At 35.3% G+C, this 18,105-nt stretch overlaps 1 protein-coding gene across 1 annotated transcript in view; it reads left to right on the forward strand.

The window, feature by feature from the left end:
- The first annotated feature begins 969 nt into the window (after nucleotides 1–969).
- The window catches only part of vwa5b1 (von Willebrand factor A domain containing 5B1), a 51,603-nt gene continuing 34,467 nt past the window's right edge, over nucleotides 970–18,105 (forward strand). The window contains exons 1-7 of the mRNA XM_073823779.1: nucleotides 970–1,108; nucleotides 1,946–2,104; nucleotides 3,793–4,012; nucleotides 5,835–5,983; nucleotides 6,457–6,588; nucleotides 12,037–12,161; nucleotides 16,152–16,328. Coding sequence (XP_073679880.1) covers nucleotides 970–1,108; nucleotides 1,946–2,104; nucleotides 3,793–4,012; nucleotides 5,835–5,983; nucleotides 6,457–6,588; nucleotides 12,037–12,161; nucleotides 16,152–16,328 — 1,101 coding nt within the window. The remainder of the gene's footprint in view (nucleotides 1,109–1,945; nucleotides 2,105–3,792; nucleotides 4,013–5,834; nucleotides 5,984–6,456; nucleotides 6,589–12,036; nucleotides 12,162–16,151; nucleotides 16,329–18,105) is intronic.

Genomic DNA, 18,105 nt, shown 5'->3' on the forward strand with positions numbered 1-18,105 from the left:
ATTTTTTTCCTAAACATCCCTAAAATAAGATAAATTTAACTTGAGAAACTAAATTTTGTAAGATATTAAATGTGACTTGCTTTAAGAGAATATATTTTGAAAGTTTATTTTTCGTACTGTAGTTTTTTAAACTAACACAACAAAATTTAATTTGTTAAATGTATGCTTAAAACAATAATAATAACATTCCAGGTCTTTTATGCATTTTTGCTTTTTTATTAAAAGTACTTTGTTGTAAGGATGTTTAGATATTGTCTGGGCATTCTTACATTTTAATGTGTCCAGATAAATAAATAAAATATAAACAATGCATAAAAAAATAAATAAACAACAAATATACATTGGACTCTTATTTATTATTTATTTATTTACATTTATGTATATTTATTGATTATTACAAGAAAACAAAATTATTGTTATTATTATTAATGATATTAATAACAACAAGAACAATAATAATAATAATAATAATAATAATCATAATAATAATAATAATAATAATAATAGGTTCTTTTTGCAGTTTCAGTTTTTTAAATAAATTTATCTTGTTTTAAATATGTTTAGATATTTTTCTGGACGAACTGGAAATTGTCCATAAAATAAATGTATGTCAAAAAAAAAAAAAAAAAAAAATTAACACACATGGACAATAAATATACAAGGTCAATGTTTGTTTGTTTACGTTCTGCAATATATGTCTTGTTTTATTGCTTAAAACAAGAAAACACAATGATTAATAATAATAATAATATATTCTTAGATATTTTGATATATTATTTCTGCCCACAAAATTAAATGTGTCTAAAAAAAAATGAATAAAAAAATAGCCCCAAATTATGATTTATTTATTGGCGCTCTGCAAGATATATTGTAAAACATGTTTTCAATGTTATCTAGGTTTTTTAGGGAAACATCCCCTCTCACACCCTTCTCTGAATGTGAGAAGCTGTACTGGACAGAACCACCAACATGCCGGGCCTGATCAACAAGAGCAAATGGAGCGCTCTTCCTCTCAGCGTCTCCGACATCACTTCCTGTGTCAGGGGTTACACCCTGGCAATGACAGCCTCCTTGACCTATGAAAACATTGAAGATCACTCTATCGAGGGTGAGTATGCTGTCTAATAGGCGCATTAGTTCTTCTAATATTTGTGACCCTGGACCACAAAACCAGTCTTTAGTAACACAGGTATATTTGTATCATAGCAAAAAATACATTGTATGGGTCAAAATTATTCATTTTTCAAATATATTTTGTAAATTTCCTAGTGTTAAAATATCAAAATATCATTTGGACAACTTTAAAGGCGATTTTCTCAATATTTAGATTTTTTTGCACTCTCAGATTGCAGATTTTCAAAAAAATTGTATCTCTTATTTATTATGATGTATAAATCTCCATTTCTAAAAATGGACCCTTATGTGGTCTGAAATGTAAATCTTTAGCAGCTCTTGTCAATTCTTCACTATTACACTCAAAAAAGATTTGGATTCCAGTGCATATTTCTTTGCAGATTTGTCATAAAGTATTGATTTTTTTTGTTTTGATCCAAAAGCACTTATCCTTTTCAGCTTTGGACAAAAACCACAAAAGTGATTCTTATCCTCAAAAGCAATTTGGGAAGAAATACACTGAACTCTTTATAATCATAGTAATACTACATAAAAATGCCCTGGATGCAAGAAAAACACTTGTCTTTCCCTCCCAACCTCATCAGCTAATTGCGTAAAGTCTAGAAATGTCACTGGCAGATTGCTGCTCTGCGGTCTCCAGTGTCTTATTGACTCCGGCAGATTGGATTTTGCATTGGTCAATGCTGAAAGCACTAAAACGAAGGATTTAATTTCTGTCAAGTGCAAAATTAGCTTTGTGGAAAGATCGCCTTTCGCTATTGTGTAATAAACAATGCTTTCTCCTGTAATCCTCTTCCTGTGATTCATGCAGGAATCTTTCTATACCCTCTGGATGGGAGCAGCGTCGTGGTCGGGTTTGAAGCGATGATTGGCAGCCAGATAATAACCGTGCAGGTCAAAGATAAAACGAAAATCGATGATTGTTACTTTGATGGCTGCAATGCCAATGGAAGCCCGAAGAGCGGAGGTGGTAAGATTGTATGCTTATTTATAATGCTCTTACTAGCTAATCCCTAATTCAGAGCTTGAACATAAGGCCTGTCACGGTGTCTGTTGAATCCAGTTAAAGGAATAGTCACCCAAAAATGAAAATTTCCTGAATATTGACTCACCCTCAAACTATTCAAGATGCAGATGAGTTTGTTTGTTCATCAGAACAGATTTGGAGACATGTAGCATTACATAACTTGCTCACAAATGGATCCTTTGCAGTAAATGGGTGCCGTCAGAATGAGAGTCCAAACAGCTGATAAAAACTTCACAATAATCCACAAGTAATCCACTACAGTCCATCAATTAATGTCTTGTTAAGTGATAATCTGCACGTTTGTAAATACAAATCCATCTTTAAAATGTTTTTAAATTCAATCAGTTGCTTCCAGCTAAAATATGATTGCTTTCTATAATATTGCTTTCACCCGTGTAAAAGCTTGCTGAATTAGGAGAGAAATATGCAAAGAACAAGCAGCATTTACTAATAAAAACAATCCAAAACAGTTCTAAACAAATTAATTAATTAATGGAGTCATGTGGGTTACTTTTTTATTGTGATGATGATTTGATCAGCTGTTTAGACTCTCATTCTGACGGCACCCATTCACTTCAGAGGATCCATTGGTGAGCGAGTGATGTAATGCTACATTTCTCCAGATCTGTTCCCACAAAGAAACTCATCAACATCTTGAATGGCATAAGGGTGATTAAACTTTCCACAAATTTTCATTTTTGGGTCAACTATTCCTTTAACACATCTTATTAAAGGGGTCATCGGATGCCGATTTTTCACAAGTTCATATGATTCTTTAGGGTCTTAATAAAAAGTCTGTAATAGACTTTGGTTAAAAATTTGGTTAAAAAAAAAAAAAAAACACCCTTTTACTTTGTCAAAATCAGCTCTGCAAAATATCAGCTTATTTTATTGCATGGGCCCTTTAAATGCAAATCAGCTCTGCTCGCCCCGCCCTTCTCTGATGTGGGATTGTGAGCTGTAATGTTTACTTTAGCCACATTTAGCTGCGTTTAGCTGTGTTTATCAGCGAAACTTGCCAACAAGCACATTATTAAGAAAGGCCATTTGCAAAGATGCATAAAAAACCCTTATACTCACTTCTGCTGTGGGTGAAGCTGCATCACGAATGATTCACACGAACATAGATGTATATGTAGCTCAGGATCGATGCTTTCCTTTTAAAAACGAAAGTAACGTTATCCTCTGCCTCTTTAGTGGCTCAGATGTCGGGAGTAAAAAATGACTGCTATGTTCATTATTACATCCAACAACAGAACACCTTGATCGCTCAATTAGAGTCTTCCTCTGCACCTGAGTCGACACAATGGCGATCGTATTCGGACTGTTTCGGCTCGGTGAGGGCGGGTCTAAGGTAAGACGCTCCTGTCAATCAACGGTGTGCCGTCACAACGACAAGAAGCTCAGAATGACCTGATTTTAAAAAGGGGATATTACTTTTAAAGATTAAAAAAATACCACTGGGTGGATTTTTGTCATTGTAGGGTGGCTGTGTAGACAAACTACCAACACACATTAATGTTCAAACAACATCTAAAAGTTAGTTTTGCATCCGATGACCCCTTTCAGCTTTTTTCATTAAAGTTGACTGTATATTTCAGAGGCTTTACTGATGAGTCCTCTTGTTCCAGGACATATAGTTTTGGATGAGGATCAGGAGAGGACAGTGCTGGTGGTCAGTCTGGGGGTCATTCCCCCTCTGGAGACCGTTAATATACAGGTCAGCACCTCCTCTGAGCTTAGCACGCTCCCTAACGGGGTAATTCGGGTGAGCTCACCTCCTGTCTGCTCTCCAAGAGTCCAACGTTCTGTCAAAGAGGAACAGGCGTTTTCGCCCAGCACTGCTAGGAGGTGTGTGATTCATTAATGTTATTATAGTATTTCCATGGAAACACTGTATTTATAAACCTCAAACATTCTGGCTTCCATTTCTAAAGTTCACACCGTAATAGAAGCAGTTCAGTCAGTCTGAACTTTTGTAGATAATTTCAGCTTTATCTGTGCTGCCTATTTTGCATTTTGTGTTGCATGTTATGCTTTTTAGAAAATTTAAGATTATAATCTTCCATTGACCTACAACGACATGTTAAACATTACACTGAAACTGATATTAGTGTCTCTTATGAACTAGTTCTTTTTAGTGAATCAAAAAATTACAGGACAACCATTGTAGTCTCATTCTTGAATGAATGACACTTATGAGTCAGTTATTTTTAGTAAATCAAAAACACACTGACTGGTTGTTTATATGACAAATCTGTGATATCAGTGTAATGTTTGCGTGCTGAAATAAAAATAGTTGAAAAATGTCTCATCTCAGGCTATCCAAGATGTAGATGAAATCGTTTCTTCATTGGAACAGATTTGGAAATTTGAAATTTAGCATTACATCACTTGCTCACCAATAGATCCTCTGCAGTGAATGGGTGCCGTCACAATGAGAGTGCAAACAGTTGATTAAAACATCACAATAAACCACAAGTAATGGACACTGCAAAAAAGACTTATCTTACTTAGTATTTTGACTTGTTTTTAGTCAAAATATCCAAAATTCTTAGATCAAGATGCATTTTTCTAGATAAGCAAAATAACGTAAGATATTTAGTCTTGTTTCCAGGGGAAAATTTTAAGTAAAATGATCTCCCACTGGCAGATAATTTTACTTATTTTAAGCAAAATGCACTTCATTTAAATTTTTTCCCCTAGGAAACAAGACTAAATAATAAAAATAATGTCATGTTGCTTATCTAGTAAATGCATCTTGATTTGCGAATTTTTAGATATTTTGACAAAAAACAAGACAAAAATACTAAGTAAGATAAGTGCAGTGTACATGACTCCAATTTATCAACTAACATCTCGTTAAGCAAAAAGCTGTGTTTTTAAAAAACAAATCCGTGAATAAGGTATGGACGGAAGTCATGTGGATTACTCATGGATTATTGTGATGTTTCATTGGCAAGCGATGTATTGCTAAATTTCTTCAAAATTGCTATCTTGGATGGCCTAAAGGTAAGTAAATAAAAAACATTGTGCAAACTGTTCCTTCAAATCAGAGCAGGTACTGACTGGTTCATATGACATGATTAAAAGCATAAATATCTCTGCTATTGCTCTGATATTTGCATACTGAACTGAGACTGCACTTCTTTCTTGCATTTATTTGCATACAGAATTTTACTGCCATCTGTTTAAACATCTCTAGGTATCTTTCCACTAACAAGATCGTCATCAGATCCCTCTGACTTCCATTGTATGGACAAGAAGCATAATAGCTTTTATGTTACACAGAAGAAAGTATGTTATATAATTTGTTGACTATGGCCCGGTTTCTTAGACAGGGCGTATACTAAATGAGGATTAGGCCATAGCTCGATTAAGATATTTAAATAATTTTTATAAATGTGCCTTAGAAAAAAACATTACTGGTGTGCATCTTGAGACAAAACAAAGGCACTGATTTATTTTAAGATCACCAAGATTTCTTTAGATTGAAACAGCTCAGACTTTTTAGCTCAGACAACTCATTTTAGTCTAGGACTTGGCTTAAGTCATGTCTGTGAAACCAGGGGAATATGTTATACAATAAGTTGACTATCCCATATAATTACTGTACGTCAGGACTGAATGAGTAAAAATTTTGTATGAATGTCTACCTGCTGATTTGTCTCAGGAGGGAACAGCATCATTGTGCCGCGGGAACTCATGAGCAGATGGCCTCAGGAGTATGTTTGGCTGCGTTGTTGGAGGAAGAGACCATCAACTCCATTGACTATGAGTTTAACTTCCATCTTGAGATCAGAGGACCATATTTACTGGCAGGTTAGTTCCTCCTCCATCCTCATACGTGAGTCTAGAATTAAACATACTCCTGACTTGATTTCCAAAGAACACAAATAAATCTGAATACATGTAAAATGTAATGCTTTTATTTGGATTAAAATGTCTGAAAAATATGTTAATGTAATATACCCTGCCAGCTTGCTAGCCTAAATGATGTTTGATGCGTTAATAGTCTCTTGTGTTGACTTGGAAATCTTCTAAAAGTTGCATTGGATAAAAGCATCTGTCAAATGCATGAATGTAAAATGCAGTATATGCTTGTTATTTCAGCTGGGAATCAAGCCCAAATGATTTTAATGTGTTGATAGCTTTGCTGCACTACGTTTTTTGATACTGGTTGTTTTGCGGTATGCATCTTCGTGCTGGATTTGCAGAACGGTTTAGTCCTCGCATGTGGTCTAACGTCTGTTGCTCCTGCTTATTTTAGATGCTTTACAAGTTTCTCTGTGCAGGTGTGGAAAGCCCTTCACACGCCATCCGGGCGGACGCTGACCCCTCGGCTCGCTCTGCCACCAGCATTGTGGTCACACTGGCAGACAAATACACCTACGACTGCCCTGTGGAGATACTGATCTATCCCAGTGGTGTGTAGCACACATAATTACAATAATTATACTGTTTGTCATGATCTGAATATGCAGCACGAAACAATGACAAGCCAGATGTTTTTAGTGAATCAAAAACATAAAGCGTGACCAGTGTAGTCTGATGTACGAACAAATAGCTCTGAGTTGGTTCTTTTTAGTCAATCAAAAACATACAGCATGACCAGTTTAGTCCGATTTTTGAGCGAATGGCTCTGAGTTGGTTCTTTTTTAGTGAATCAAAAACATACAGCATGACCAGTTTAGTCCGATTTTTGAGCGAATGGCTCTGAGTTGGTTCTTTTTTAGTGAATCAAAAACATACAGCATGACCAGTGTAGTCCGATTCTTGAACAGTTGGCTCTGAGTTGGTTCTTTTTTAGTGAATCAAAAACATACAGCATGACCAGTGTAGTCTGATTCTTGAACAGTTGGCTCTGAGTTGGTTCTTTTTTAGTGAATCAAAAACATACAGCATGACCAGTGTAGTCCGATTCTTGAACGAATGGCTCTGAGTTGGTTCTTTTCATGAATCAAAAACATACAGCATGACCAGTGTAGTCCGATTCTTGAACGAATGGCTCTGAGTTGGTTCTTTTCATGAATCAAAAACATACAGCATGACCAGTTTAGTCCGATTTTTGAACGAATGGCTCTGAGTTGGTTCTTTTTTAGTGAATCAAAAACATACAGCATGACCAGTGTAGTCCGATTCTTGAACGAATGGCTCTGAGTTGGTTCTTTTCATGAATCAAAAACATACAGCATGACCAGTTTAGTCCGATTCTTGAACGAATGGCTCTGAGTTGGTTCTTTTCATGAATCAAAAACATACAGCATGACCAGTGTAGTCCGATTCTTGAACGAATGGCTCTGAGTTGGTTCTTTTCATGAATCAAAAACATACAGCATGACCAGTGTAGTCCGATTCTTGAACGAATGGCTCTGAGTTGGTTCTTTTCATGAATCAAAAACATACAGCATGACCAGTTTAGTCCGATTTTTGAACGAATGGCTCTGAGTTGGTTCTTTTTTAGTGAATCAAAAACATACAGCATGACCAGTGTAGTCCGATTCTTGAACAGTTGGCTCTGAGTTGGTTCTTTTTTAGTGAATCAAAAACATACAGCATGACCAGTGTAGTCCGATTCTTGAACAGTTGGCTCTGAGTTTGTTCTTTTTTAGTGAATCAAAAACATACAGCATGACCAGTTTAGTCCGATTTTTGAACGAATGGCTCTGAGTTGGTTCTTTTCATGAATCAAAAACATACAGCATGACCAGTTTAGTCCGATTCTTGAACAGTTGGCTCTGAGTTTGTTCTTTTTTAGTGAATCAAAAACATACAGCATGACCAGTTTAGTCCGATTTTTGAACGAATGGCTCTGAGTTGGTTCTTTTTTAGTGAATCAAAAACATACAGCATGACCAGTTTAGTCCGATTTTTGAACGAATGGCTCTGAGTTGGTTCTTTTTTAGTGAATCAAAAACATACAGCATGACCAGTGTAGTCCGATTCTTGAACGAATGGCTCTGAGTTTGTTCTTTTTTAGTGAATCAAAAACATACAGCATGACCGTTTTAGTCCGATTTTTGAACAGTTGGCTCTGAGTTGGTTCTTTTCATGAATCAAAAACATACAGCATGACCAGTTTAGTCAGATTTTTTAACAGTTGGCTCTGAGTTGGTTCTTTTCATGAATCAAAAACATACAGCATGACCAGTGTAGTCCGATTCTTGAACAGTTGGCTCTGAGTTTGTTCTTTTTTAGTGAATCAAAAACATACAGCATGACCAGTTTAGTCCGATTTTTGAACGAATGGCTCTGAGTTGGTTCTTTTCATGAATCAAAAACATACAGCATGACCAGTTTAGTCCGATTTTTGAACGAATGGCTCTGAGTTGGTTCTTTTTTAGTGAATCAAAAACATACAGCATGACCAGTTTAGTCCGATTTTTGAACGAATGGCTCTGAGTTGGTTCTTTTTTAGTGAATCAAAAACATACAGCATGACCAGTTTAGTCCGATTTTTGAACGAATGGCTCTGAGTTTGTTCTTTTTTAGTGAATCAAAAACATACAGCATGACCAGTGTAGTCAGATTTTTTAACAGTTGGCTCTGAGTTGGTTCTTTTCATGAATCAAAAACATACAGCATGACCAGTTTAGTCCGATTTTTGAACGAATGGCTCTGAGTTGGTTCTTTTTTAGTGAATCAAAAACATACAGCATGACCAGTTTAGTCCGATTTTTGAACGAATGGCTCTGAGTTTGTTCTTTTTTAGTGAATCAAAAACATACAGCATGACCAGTGTAGTCCGATTTTTGAACAGTTGGCTCTGAGTTGGTTCTTTTCATGAATCAAAAACATACAGCATGACCAGTTTAGTCCGATTTTTGAACGAATGGCTCTGAGTTGGTTCTTTTTTAGTGAATCAAAAACATACAGCATGACCAGTGTAGTCCGATTTTTGAACAGTTGGCTCTGAGTTGGTTCTTTTCATGAATCAAAAACATACAGCATGACCAGTTTAGTCCGATTTTTGAACGAATGGCTCTGAGCTGGCTCTTTTTTGGTGAATCAAAAACATACAGCATGACCAGTGTAGGCTGATTCTTGAACAAATGCCTCTGAGTTAGTTATTTTTAGTGAATCAAATACATACAGCGTGACCAGTGTAGTCTGACTCCTGAATGAATGATTCCTATAAACTGGTTCTTTTTAGTCAATCAAAAACATGCAGTAGGTTCCTTAACAAATGACTCTTTTGATCAAGCTCTTGTAGTGAATCTAAACATACAGTACAGCACCACTACTGTAGTCTGATTCTAAAACAGAATCTGAAATGGTTGTTTAGTGAATCAAAACCATACAGTGCGACCAGTATAGTGTGGTTCCTGAATAAATGACTCTTATGAACCAGTTCTTTTAGTGAATTAAAGACATACAGCGTGACCAGTGTAGTCTTACTCCTGAACGAATGATTCTTATAAACTGTTTCTTTTTAGTCAATACAAAATGAAGAGCACAACCAATATGATCCAACTTCCGAACGAATGACTCTTATAAACAGGTTTAGTAAATCAGACATTTTCAGCACAGCCAGTATTGTCAGATTCCTGAAGGAATGACTCTTATAAGCTGGTTCTTTTAGTGAATCAGAAACATAAAATGTAATAGTGTAGCCCAATTCTGGAAAAAATGATTCTTATAAACAAACTCTTTGTAGTGAATCAAACATTTTCAGAGTAACCAGCGTGATCCAACTCCCAACTGAGTGACTCTTGTAAGGTATTTCTTTTTTAGAGAATCAAAAACATACAGCACAACCAGTGTAGTCTGGTTCCTGTACAAATGACTCTTTTGATCTAGCTCTTTTAGTGAATCATAATGAACATACAGTACAGCACCACTACTGTAGTCTGATTTGTAAGCAATAGAATCTAAATTGGTTGTTTTTAATGAATCAAAAACAGACAGCACAACCAGTGTAATGTGGTTCCTGAATGAATGATACTTATGAACCGGTTCTTTTGGTGAATCAAACGTTTTAGTTTAATATCTACAGCATTTAAGTTATTAAATGTTGTAGATATGCAATAAATAAATACAATTAAATATGTATGCTTAATTTAGTAGGGGAGAGTGGGGACGGTTGCAACACTTTTAGCATTTCCTTTAGTTTCTCAGAGACTGTTTGTATTAGAAAGCCGAAATTTTAATACAATAAAGCCGCATCTGTCAGCTAGTCACCCATATTGCTGCAACATGTGTACATATTATAGTATACATACACTTTACACTTAAATAGACAAAGTGTAATAAAATGTAATGAAATCATTCTTAAATATAATTTAGCAATTTCTTTATTTTATTTGTTCACAGTCACGGTCTTCAATAAGGTAAATTGGCTGTAAAAAACAAACAAACAAATAATAGTAAATTAAAAACATTGTTAAGTAACAAGTAGATTTTTTACCTATTCACTTAAAAAAAGGAGAGATAACTAACTATTAAAGGGGTTCATTAGTATTATCGTTATAAAATTACAATTATGTAATGTTATGGCAAGCTTTTAAAGCAATATTGTGGTAAGGGACAGCATGTTGGGACGGTTGCAACAGTGTGTTGCAACCGTCCCTACAGGGATAGCTATGATAAAAATTGGTATATTAGCTTGACAACATATCATTGGCACACGCTAGCTATGCCTATTAGAAACTAAGAACGCACAGATTAAAATGTTATGTTTTTACAGTTCGTCACACAAACAACACCAAAAATCTAATCTTTAAAAAAATTACTTTTTTTACCAAGAAAATGATTTTGGGTAGAAGGAATGATCACATGTGACTGATTTCTTCCAGGAAGTATGAGGGGCCAATAAAGCATGTGCAGTATGAATATTATCACTGTATCTTATTCCTGCTTGAAGAAATAAGCAATGTTGCAACTGCCACACGTTGCAACTGTCCCCACTCTCCCCTATAATGTTAAAAATATAGTGAACACCAGTTATTGTGATTTCTCTAAAAAGATTGTGAAAAGCTATTTGGAAGGTTATGTAAGAATTGTTTTAAATTAGTTTATAATTACTGCAATTATCTCAACATTTCTTATTTTCAAATGAGGTATTAAAAGAATCATTAACGAATCAGAATTGTTCAACGGAATCAAATTAAATTCTTACAATTTCCATCTTTAGAAACCACCTAGAAATCTTGGCAACCAAAACGCTAAAAACCATCCTAGCAACCACTTCTAGTGGCAACAAGCGCACATTTTAGTCTTTTTATGAAGCTGTTTTCTTTGTGGACCTTCCCAACAGTGTTGTTTTCTTGTCAGGCCATTTGGTCCCCACATGAAGAGACAAACAAGATCACAGCCACTCTGACCTGTGCTAACTGGACAATAGAGTTGCCTTTCAGAGCAAACCAGTGCTAATCTCTCCATGTGCCTGAAAGCTTGTCCAAGCGAGAGGCGGTTTATTAAATCATAGACTATTGAAAGATTATTCCCAAGTCCACAGCCATATAACATCATTTTTCGTTCTATAAGCACTGTTTAGTTGAGCTCTATATTTCTTCAGCCACCTCATCGTGCATCTCGACCTCCGGCGGTGTCTGGGAGGCATAAATGAATCCCTCGATGCCTCATAAGCTGCCGCGTAAGATTGCCTCACTCTGCAAGCGACCCGAGGCCTGTATTGTGCAGTTGAATTGATAAGGGAGCCGAGTCAAAGGGGCAAACGTTCAGCCGTACTGATGGCGCCAATGCACTCTGTGTCTAATACAGCTGCTGTTTTTAAGAAATACCGCCACCGTGGGAGTCCTTCATGTCTGGCAGTAACACAACTCATCGTCTGCTGTCGTAATTCAATGTTGTAGCTCCACACGGAGAGCTTTTAATGCTGTTCAGAGATAGTAATTCTTCCTTTCTTTGCGTAGAGCCCCATCTGCCACACGTTCTCATCGAAGACGGAGACATGACACCGGAGGAATATGATGAGCATCTGAAAGGAAGGAGTGACTACATAAAGGCCACGAAGAAGGACAGCAGTAATGAAAAGACAGTGAGTGAAACGGTGAATGAGGGAATGGAGAAAAAAGAGACAAATGCCGATGAAGTAGGCTGTACAAGGACGAAAATGATCAATATAAGTAGTACAACACTGTGATGCTTTTGTGCTACCTTTTCAAACTACATAATTGGTCAAATCTAGCAAAATGATTATTTTGCATAAAGGTTCATAAACTGTGCAGGAAGTGCTGCTTATTTGAAATAATGCTCTCAAGGTGTGTTTTAGTGACTACATACAGTTGAAGTCAAAAGTTTTCATACACCTTGCAGAATCTGCAAAATGGTAATTATTTGACTAAAAATAAGAGGTACCATAAATGCATGTTATTTTTTGTTCAGTATTCCACATAAAAGAGGTTTACATTTAGTCCACAGAAAAAAATAATAGTTAAATAATTGTTCAAAAGTTTACATACACTTGATTCTTAATACTGTGTTGTCCTGAAAAGTTAAACTGCATCAGGTCCATCAGGTCCCACAAAGTATGGTTTTCCAGCATTTTTGTGTATTTGAACACTTTACCAGCAATGACTGTATGCTTTTGAGATCCATCTTTTCACAATGAGGACAACTGAGGGACTTATATGCAACTTTTACAGAAGGCTCAAACACTCACTGATGCTCCAGAAGGAAAAAGCATGCATTAAGATGCATTAAATTTGAAGTTCAGGGTAAATTTAACTTGTTTTGTCTTCTGGGAAACACGCAAGTATCTTCTGTAGCCTTTGAAGAGCAGTACTAAATGAAAAAATATGATATTTAGGCAAAATAAGAAAAATGTACACATCTGCATTCTGTTCAAAAGTTTTCACCCCTGGCTCTTAATGCATGTTTTGTCTTCTGGAGCATCAGCGAGAGTTTGAACCTTCTGTAATAGTTGCATATGAGTCCCTCAGTTGTCCTCAGTGTGAAAAGATGGGTCTCAAAATCATACAGTCATTGTTGAAAGGGTTCAAATACACAAACATGCTGGAAAACCAAATAATTTGTGGGACCTGAAGGGTTTTTTCTAAAGAACAGCAGGCAGTTTAACTGTTCAGGACAAACAAGGGACTCATGAACAACTATCACTAAACAAAAAAACACAGCTGTGGATCATTCAGGTAACAACACACAGTATTAAGTGTATGTAAACATTTGAACCAGGTTATTTTTTATAAATTCAACTATTATTTTCTCGTCTGGACTGTATGTAAATATATTTTATGTGAAATATCTTATTCAGGTCGGTACTAAATAAACAATAACATGCATGTTTTATGATCCCTCTTATTTTGGTTGAATAATGAACATTTTGCAGGTTCTAAAAGAGGGATGTAAACTTTTGACCTCAACTGTATTCTTTATGAACTTTCCCACACTCCTATGTCCCAGACCCTGGTGACTCTCTAAAATTCTCAGGGTTTTTAACGACCAAGCTGTTAGATTAAGCCTAATGGCACTCATACTAAAATTCAAGTGTGAAATCAAATTTAGTTAGGTTCTCTATTTAATGCGAAATCTCTTGACAATTCTTGCTAATCGTTGCTTCAGGAAGTAGTTACATCAAGTGGGAATGTCAGCACAGCTCCATGTTTCTCAGCCATGCAGTGCTTCAATTGCATGCTTATATAGATGTTCATGCAATGAATAGATGTTTCTATGGAAACCGTCAAAGGTCTTCAGCGGAGTCCATAGTGTTCCTACCTACTGTGTAGCGAAATAAGGGTTAACTTCACCTCCGTCGGGATGTGTGCTCCTTTAATTAAATCTTTAGAGCACGAGAGGGGAATCCGTGAACCGTAAAAGATTTTCAAAATTATGATCTTGGCTCATAGTTTCACATGCTTATGAGTATCTGGCTCTAACAATCACTCGCTGACGTGAGCCGAATAACACCGAATAACAGAAACGAATATTATCATTTGTTCACCCACGTTATTCCAAACCCGTATGGCTTCTTTCTTTTTTTCCATAAAATAATCAAGTAGCTGACAGTAATAGTGTCTTAATCTGAATATGAAAAATAGTGTAGAATGACAATATTTGTGCTCAGACACTAGTGTGTATGTAGAAGAAATCTATTTCCAGCAAAGGTTAATTTAGTTAGTGCGTCAGGGACACGGCAGATTTCTAAGAAGTAATTTAATGTACAATGGACTAATTAATTGAGACGTGATGTAAAGTGGCTGAAATACATAGCTAATTTAAAATACTTTCCTCAGGCTATTTGGCATCCTTCAGATGAGTCTGAACTCTGTCGAGTGCACAGGATATGAAATATTTCCACTGAAAGTTCACCCACACTTCACCACATTACATTGAACTCTCAGCCTTGCATTAGGTAGTTTGCATCCTCAATCTCTATCTTCTTGTTTTCTTCTTCTTCTTTCTTTTTACCAGGGGTGTAAACTTGTGAACAGAATGAAGATGTGTACATTTTTCTTCTTTTGCTTAATTATCATACTTTTTTTTCATTTAGTACTGCCCTTCAGAAGCTACAGAAGATACTTATATATTTCTCAGAAGACAAAATAAGTTATATTTACTCTGATCTTCAAATTTTAAAAGATTTTACCCCCATCTCTTCAAGGGTATGTAAACTTTTGAACAGGGTCAATTTGATAAATTCAACATTTTTTTTTTCTTTTGTGGACTATATGTAAATGTATTTTATCCAGGTCAGTACTAAATAAAAAATAACATGCATTTTGTAGGATCTCTCTTATTTTGGTCAAATAATTAACATTTTGCAGATTCTGCAAAGTGTATGTAAACTTTTGACTTCAACTGTATACACACACACACACACACAAAATTTTAACATTTGTATAAAATAATGCATTTTAAGCCAATTTACCATCATTCAGCATATATGTGACCCTGGACCACAACACCAGTCATAAGGTTAAATTTGACAAAACTGAGATTTATACATCATATGAAAGCTCAATAAATAAGCTTTCTATTGATGTATGGTTTGTTAGGATAGGACAATATTTGACTGAGATACATCTATTTGAAATCAGAAATCTGAGGATGCAAAAAAATCAAAAAGACTGAGAAAATCACCTTTAAAGTTGTCCAAATTATGTTCTTAACAATGTATATTACAAATCAAAAATTACATTTTGATATGTTTACAGTAGGAATTTTACAAAAAATCTTCATGGAACATGAACTTTACTTAATTTCTCAGTGATTTTTGGCATAAAAGAAAAATCAAAAATTTTGACCCATGCAATGTATTTTTGGCTATTGCTACAAACAAACCCCAGCGACTTAAGACTGGTTTTGTGGTCCAGGGTCACATATTGCCATCTATAAAATATACTGTTATGAAAAAAAGTCATGTTATATTTCAGTTCTAAAATGTATTTTATTTGCTGCACTAACTTTAATGTATGTTAATTTAAAAAAAAAGAAAAAAAAACAATTGTATTACTGTGTTAAATAGTATATACTGTATTACAACGAGAATTAAAAATGTATCCTTTTGCAGGGTCCTAGTTTTGGTATCGAAATATGTAATTTCCAAATTCTACCATACCAAAAAATGCGGATTTGGCAACCCTATATCCAACACCAACTGCATACAGAGCAATTTAAATACTCTGCATACTGATAGCAACTCTGTGATGCACAAAAATTATATTCAATATTAGAATGTTTGCCAGAGCGGGATTAAGAAAACAGTCCTGCACAAGGACTTTAATACAAAAACGCACACGATGAATGGCGACTATAGAAAGCAAAAGCCAAATCCCGGACATTTTGGCCAATTTTTTAGGTAAAAAAAGAGGACATGTCCGAGGGAAAAGAGGACATATGGTCACCCTACGTATGAGCAGTATTAAGATATTCGCAAATAACAAATATGCAAGTTTCGTTCTGTTCATGTTTATATGTTGTTTTAATGTGACATGTTTTTCTCAGATTCACCAGCTTTTTTCATTATTGCCTTCAGTAATGTCTCTTTCACTGGCTTATGTGTTATGTGTAGGTGGACATCATTCGGAAGCGTCTCCATAAAGACATCCTCCACAACCCCGTGGTCATGCTCAACTTCTGCCCAGAACTTCGTTCGACGACCTCTGACCTGCGGAGTGTCCAGGGGGAATTCATCTTCCTAATTGACCGCAGTGGAAGCATGAGTGGGGTCAACATCAATCGAGTAAAGGTAAGATGCTTGTGTTTCTGTGTTAAACTAACTCTGCCTCTTACTCCCAATGCTCATTAAATTTTGATGACATCCTAATTTATTCAGCAGTTTAAAACCCCAAAGTGCATCATTTGTGTTAATAACCATTAATAGAAACGAGTTTTATATGGACACAGCAGTGCATATTTAACAAAGAGACGGATCGCCCATGTGTGTTCAACAGTTTCAGACTGATTGGATGGTTTTATGCGGTTTACTCATCCTCAGGCAATCCAAGATGTAGTTTGTTTCCTCAAAAGAAAAGATTTGGAGGAATTTAGCATTACATCACTTGCTCGGCAATGGATCCTCTGCAGTGAATGGGTGCCGTCAGAATGAGAGTCCAAACAGCTGAGAAAAAACATCACAATAACCCACAAGTAATCCAGTCCGTTAATTAATGTCTTCTGAAGTGAAAAGTGGCACGTTTATAAGAATCAAATCCATCATTGTGATGTTTTTAACTTCAAAGCATTGGTTCCAGCAAAATACGAGTTCTCTGTTCATAATATTGCTTTCTCCAGTAAAAAAAGTAATCTCTTCTGAATCAGGAGAGAAATATGTACAGATTAAGCATTGTTCACAAGCAAAAACAGACCAAATCAGTTCTAAACAAATGTGTTTGTGGATTTTGATGTGAGAGGACAACAGTGGACTTTATTTCAGCTAAAATTATGATGGATTTGTTTCTTACAAACACAGTTTATTACTTTACAAGACGTTAATTGATGGACTAGTCATCTGAATTACTTGAGGATTATTGTGATGTTTTTTTTTATCAGCTTTTGAACTTTCATTCTGATGGCACCCATTCACTGCAGGTACTCATTCACTGCATATATGTAATATTCACAATATTGTAATTATGGTTTTGCTCGAAACTGAGCAACATTTCACTTATTTGTCCCTGAGTAGCAAAGTACTGTTAGAGTAATATGAATCAGTTAAATATATTTCTCTGAATAGGTTGAACACTTAAGTAATTTGTTTGTATTATCATTTTAAAATGTTCAATTAAGTCCCCATATGGCTTTTTGTATGGAATGCACAGAAAAATATGAACAAGTATAATGCATTGTGTTTATTTCGTGAAAAAGTGTGAGAAATGTGCCTTGATTTTTAACCTTTGCACAAAACATTTCGAAACAAAGCTGTTTTAAAGTACGTACACTGCCAATCAAAAATCTGGGGTCAGTACATTTTGTAAAGAAGAAATGTATGCTTTTATACAGAAAGGATGCATTAAATTGATCAAAAATGATAGTAAAGACATTAATAATGTTACAAAAGATTGATATCTCAAATAAATGCTGTTCTTTCGAACACTGTATTAATTGAAGAATCCTAAAAACACGGTATCACAGTTTCCACAAAATATATTAAGCATCACAAGTGGTTTTATCATTGGTAGTAATATGGAAAGTTTCTTGAGCAGCAGATCAGCATATTAGAATTATTTCTGAAGGATCATGTGACACTGAAGACTAGAGTAATGATGCTGAAAATTCAGCTTTGCAAAACAGGAATGAATTACATTTGAAAATATATTCAAATACAAACCACTTATTTTAAATTGTAATCATTTTGGGCAATTTTACTGTATTAATGACTAAACAAATGCAGCTTTGGTTCACTGGGGTTGGTAAGAAAAATCTTTTTTAATGATAGTGTGCACGTTGATGAAAAAATGTATTTTCACAAAAACCTGAAATAATTACGTTGTTATTGTTTTAGCTGTTTTTGCTGCATTCCTTCA

The sequence above is a fragment of the Garra rufa genome, chromosome 18 (genome assembly GCF_049309525.1).
Source record: "Garra rufa chromosome 18, GarRuf1.0, whole genome shotgun sequence".
In the NCBI taxonomy this organism is placed as follows: domain Eukaryota; kingdom Metazoa; phylum Chordata; class Actinopteri; order Cypriniformes; family Cyprinidae; genus Garra; species Garra rufa.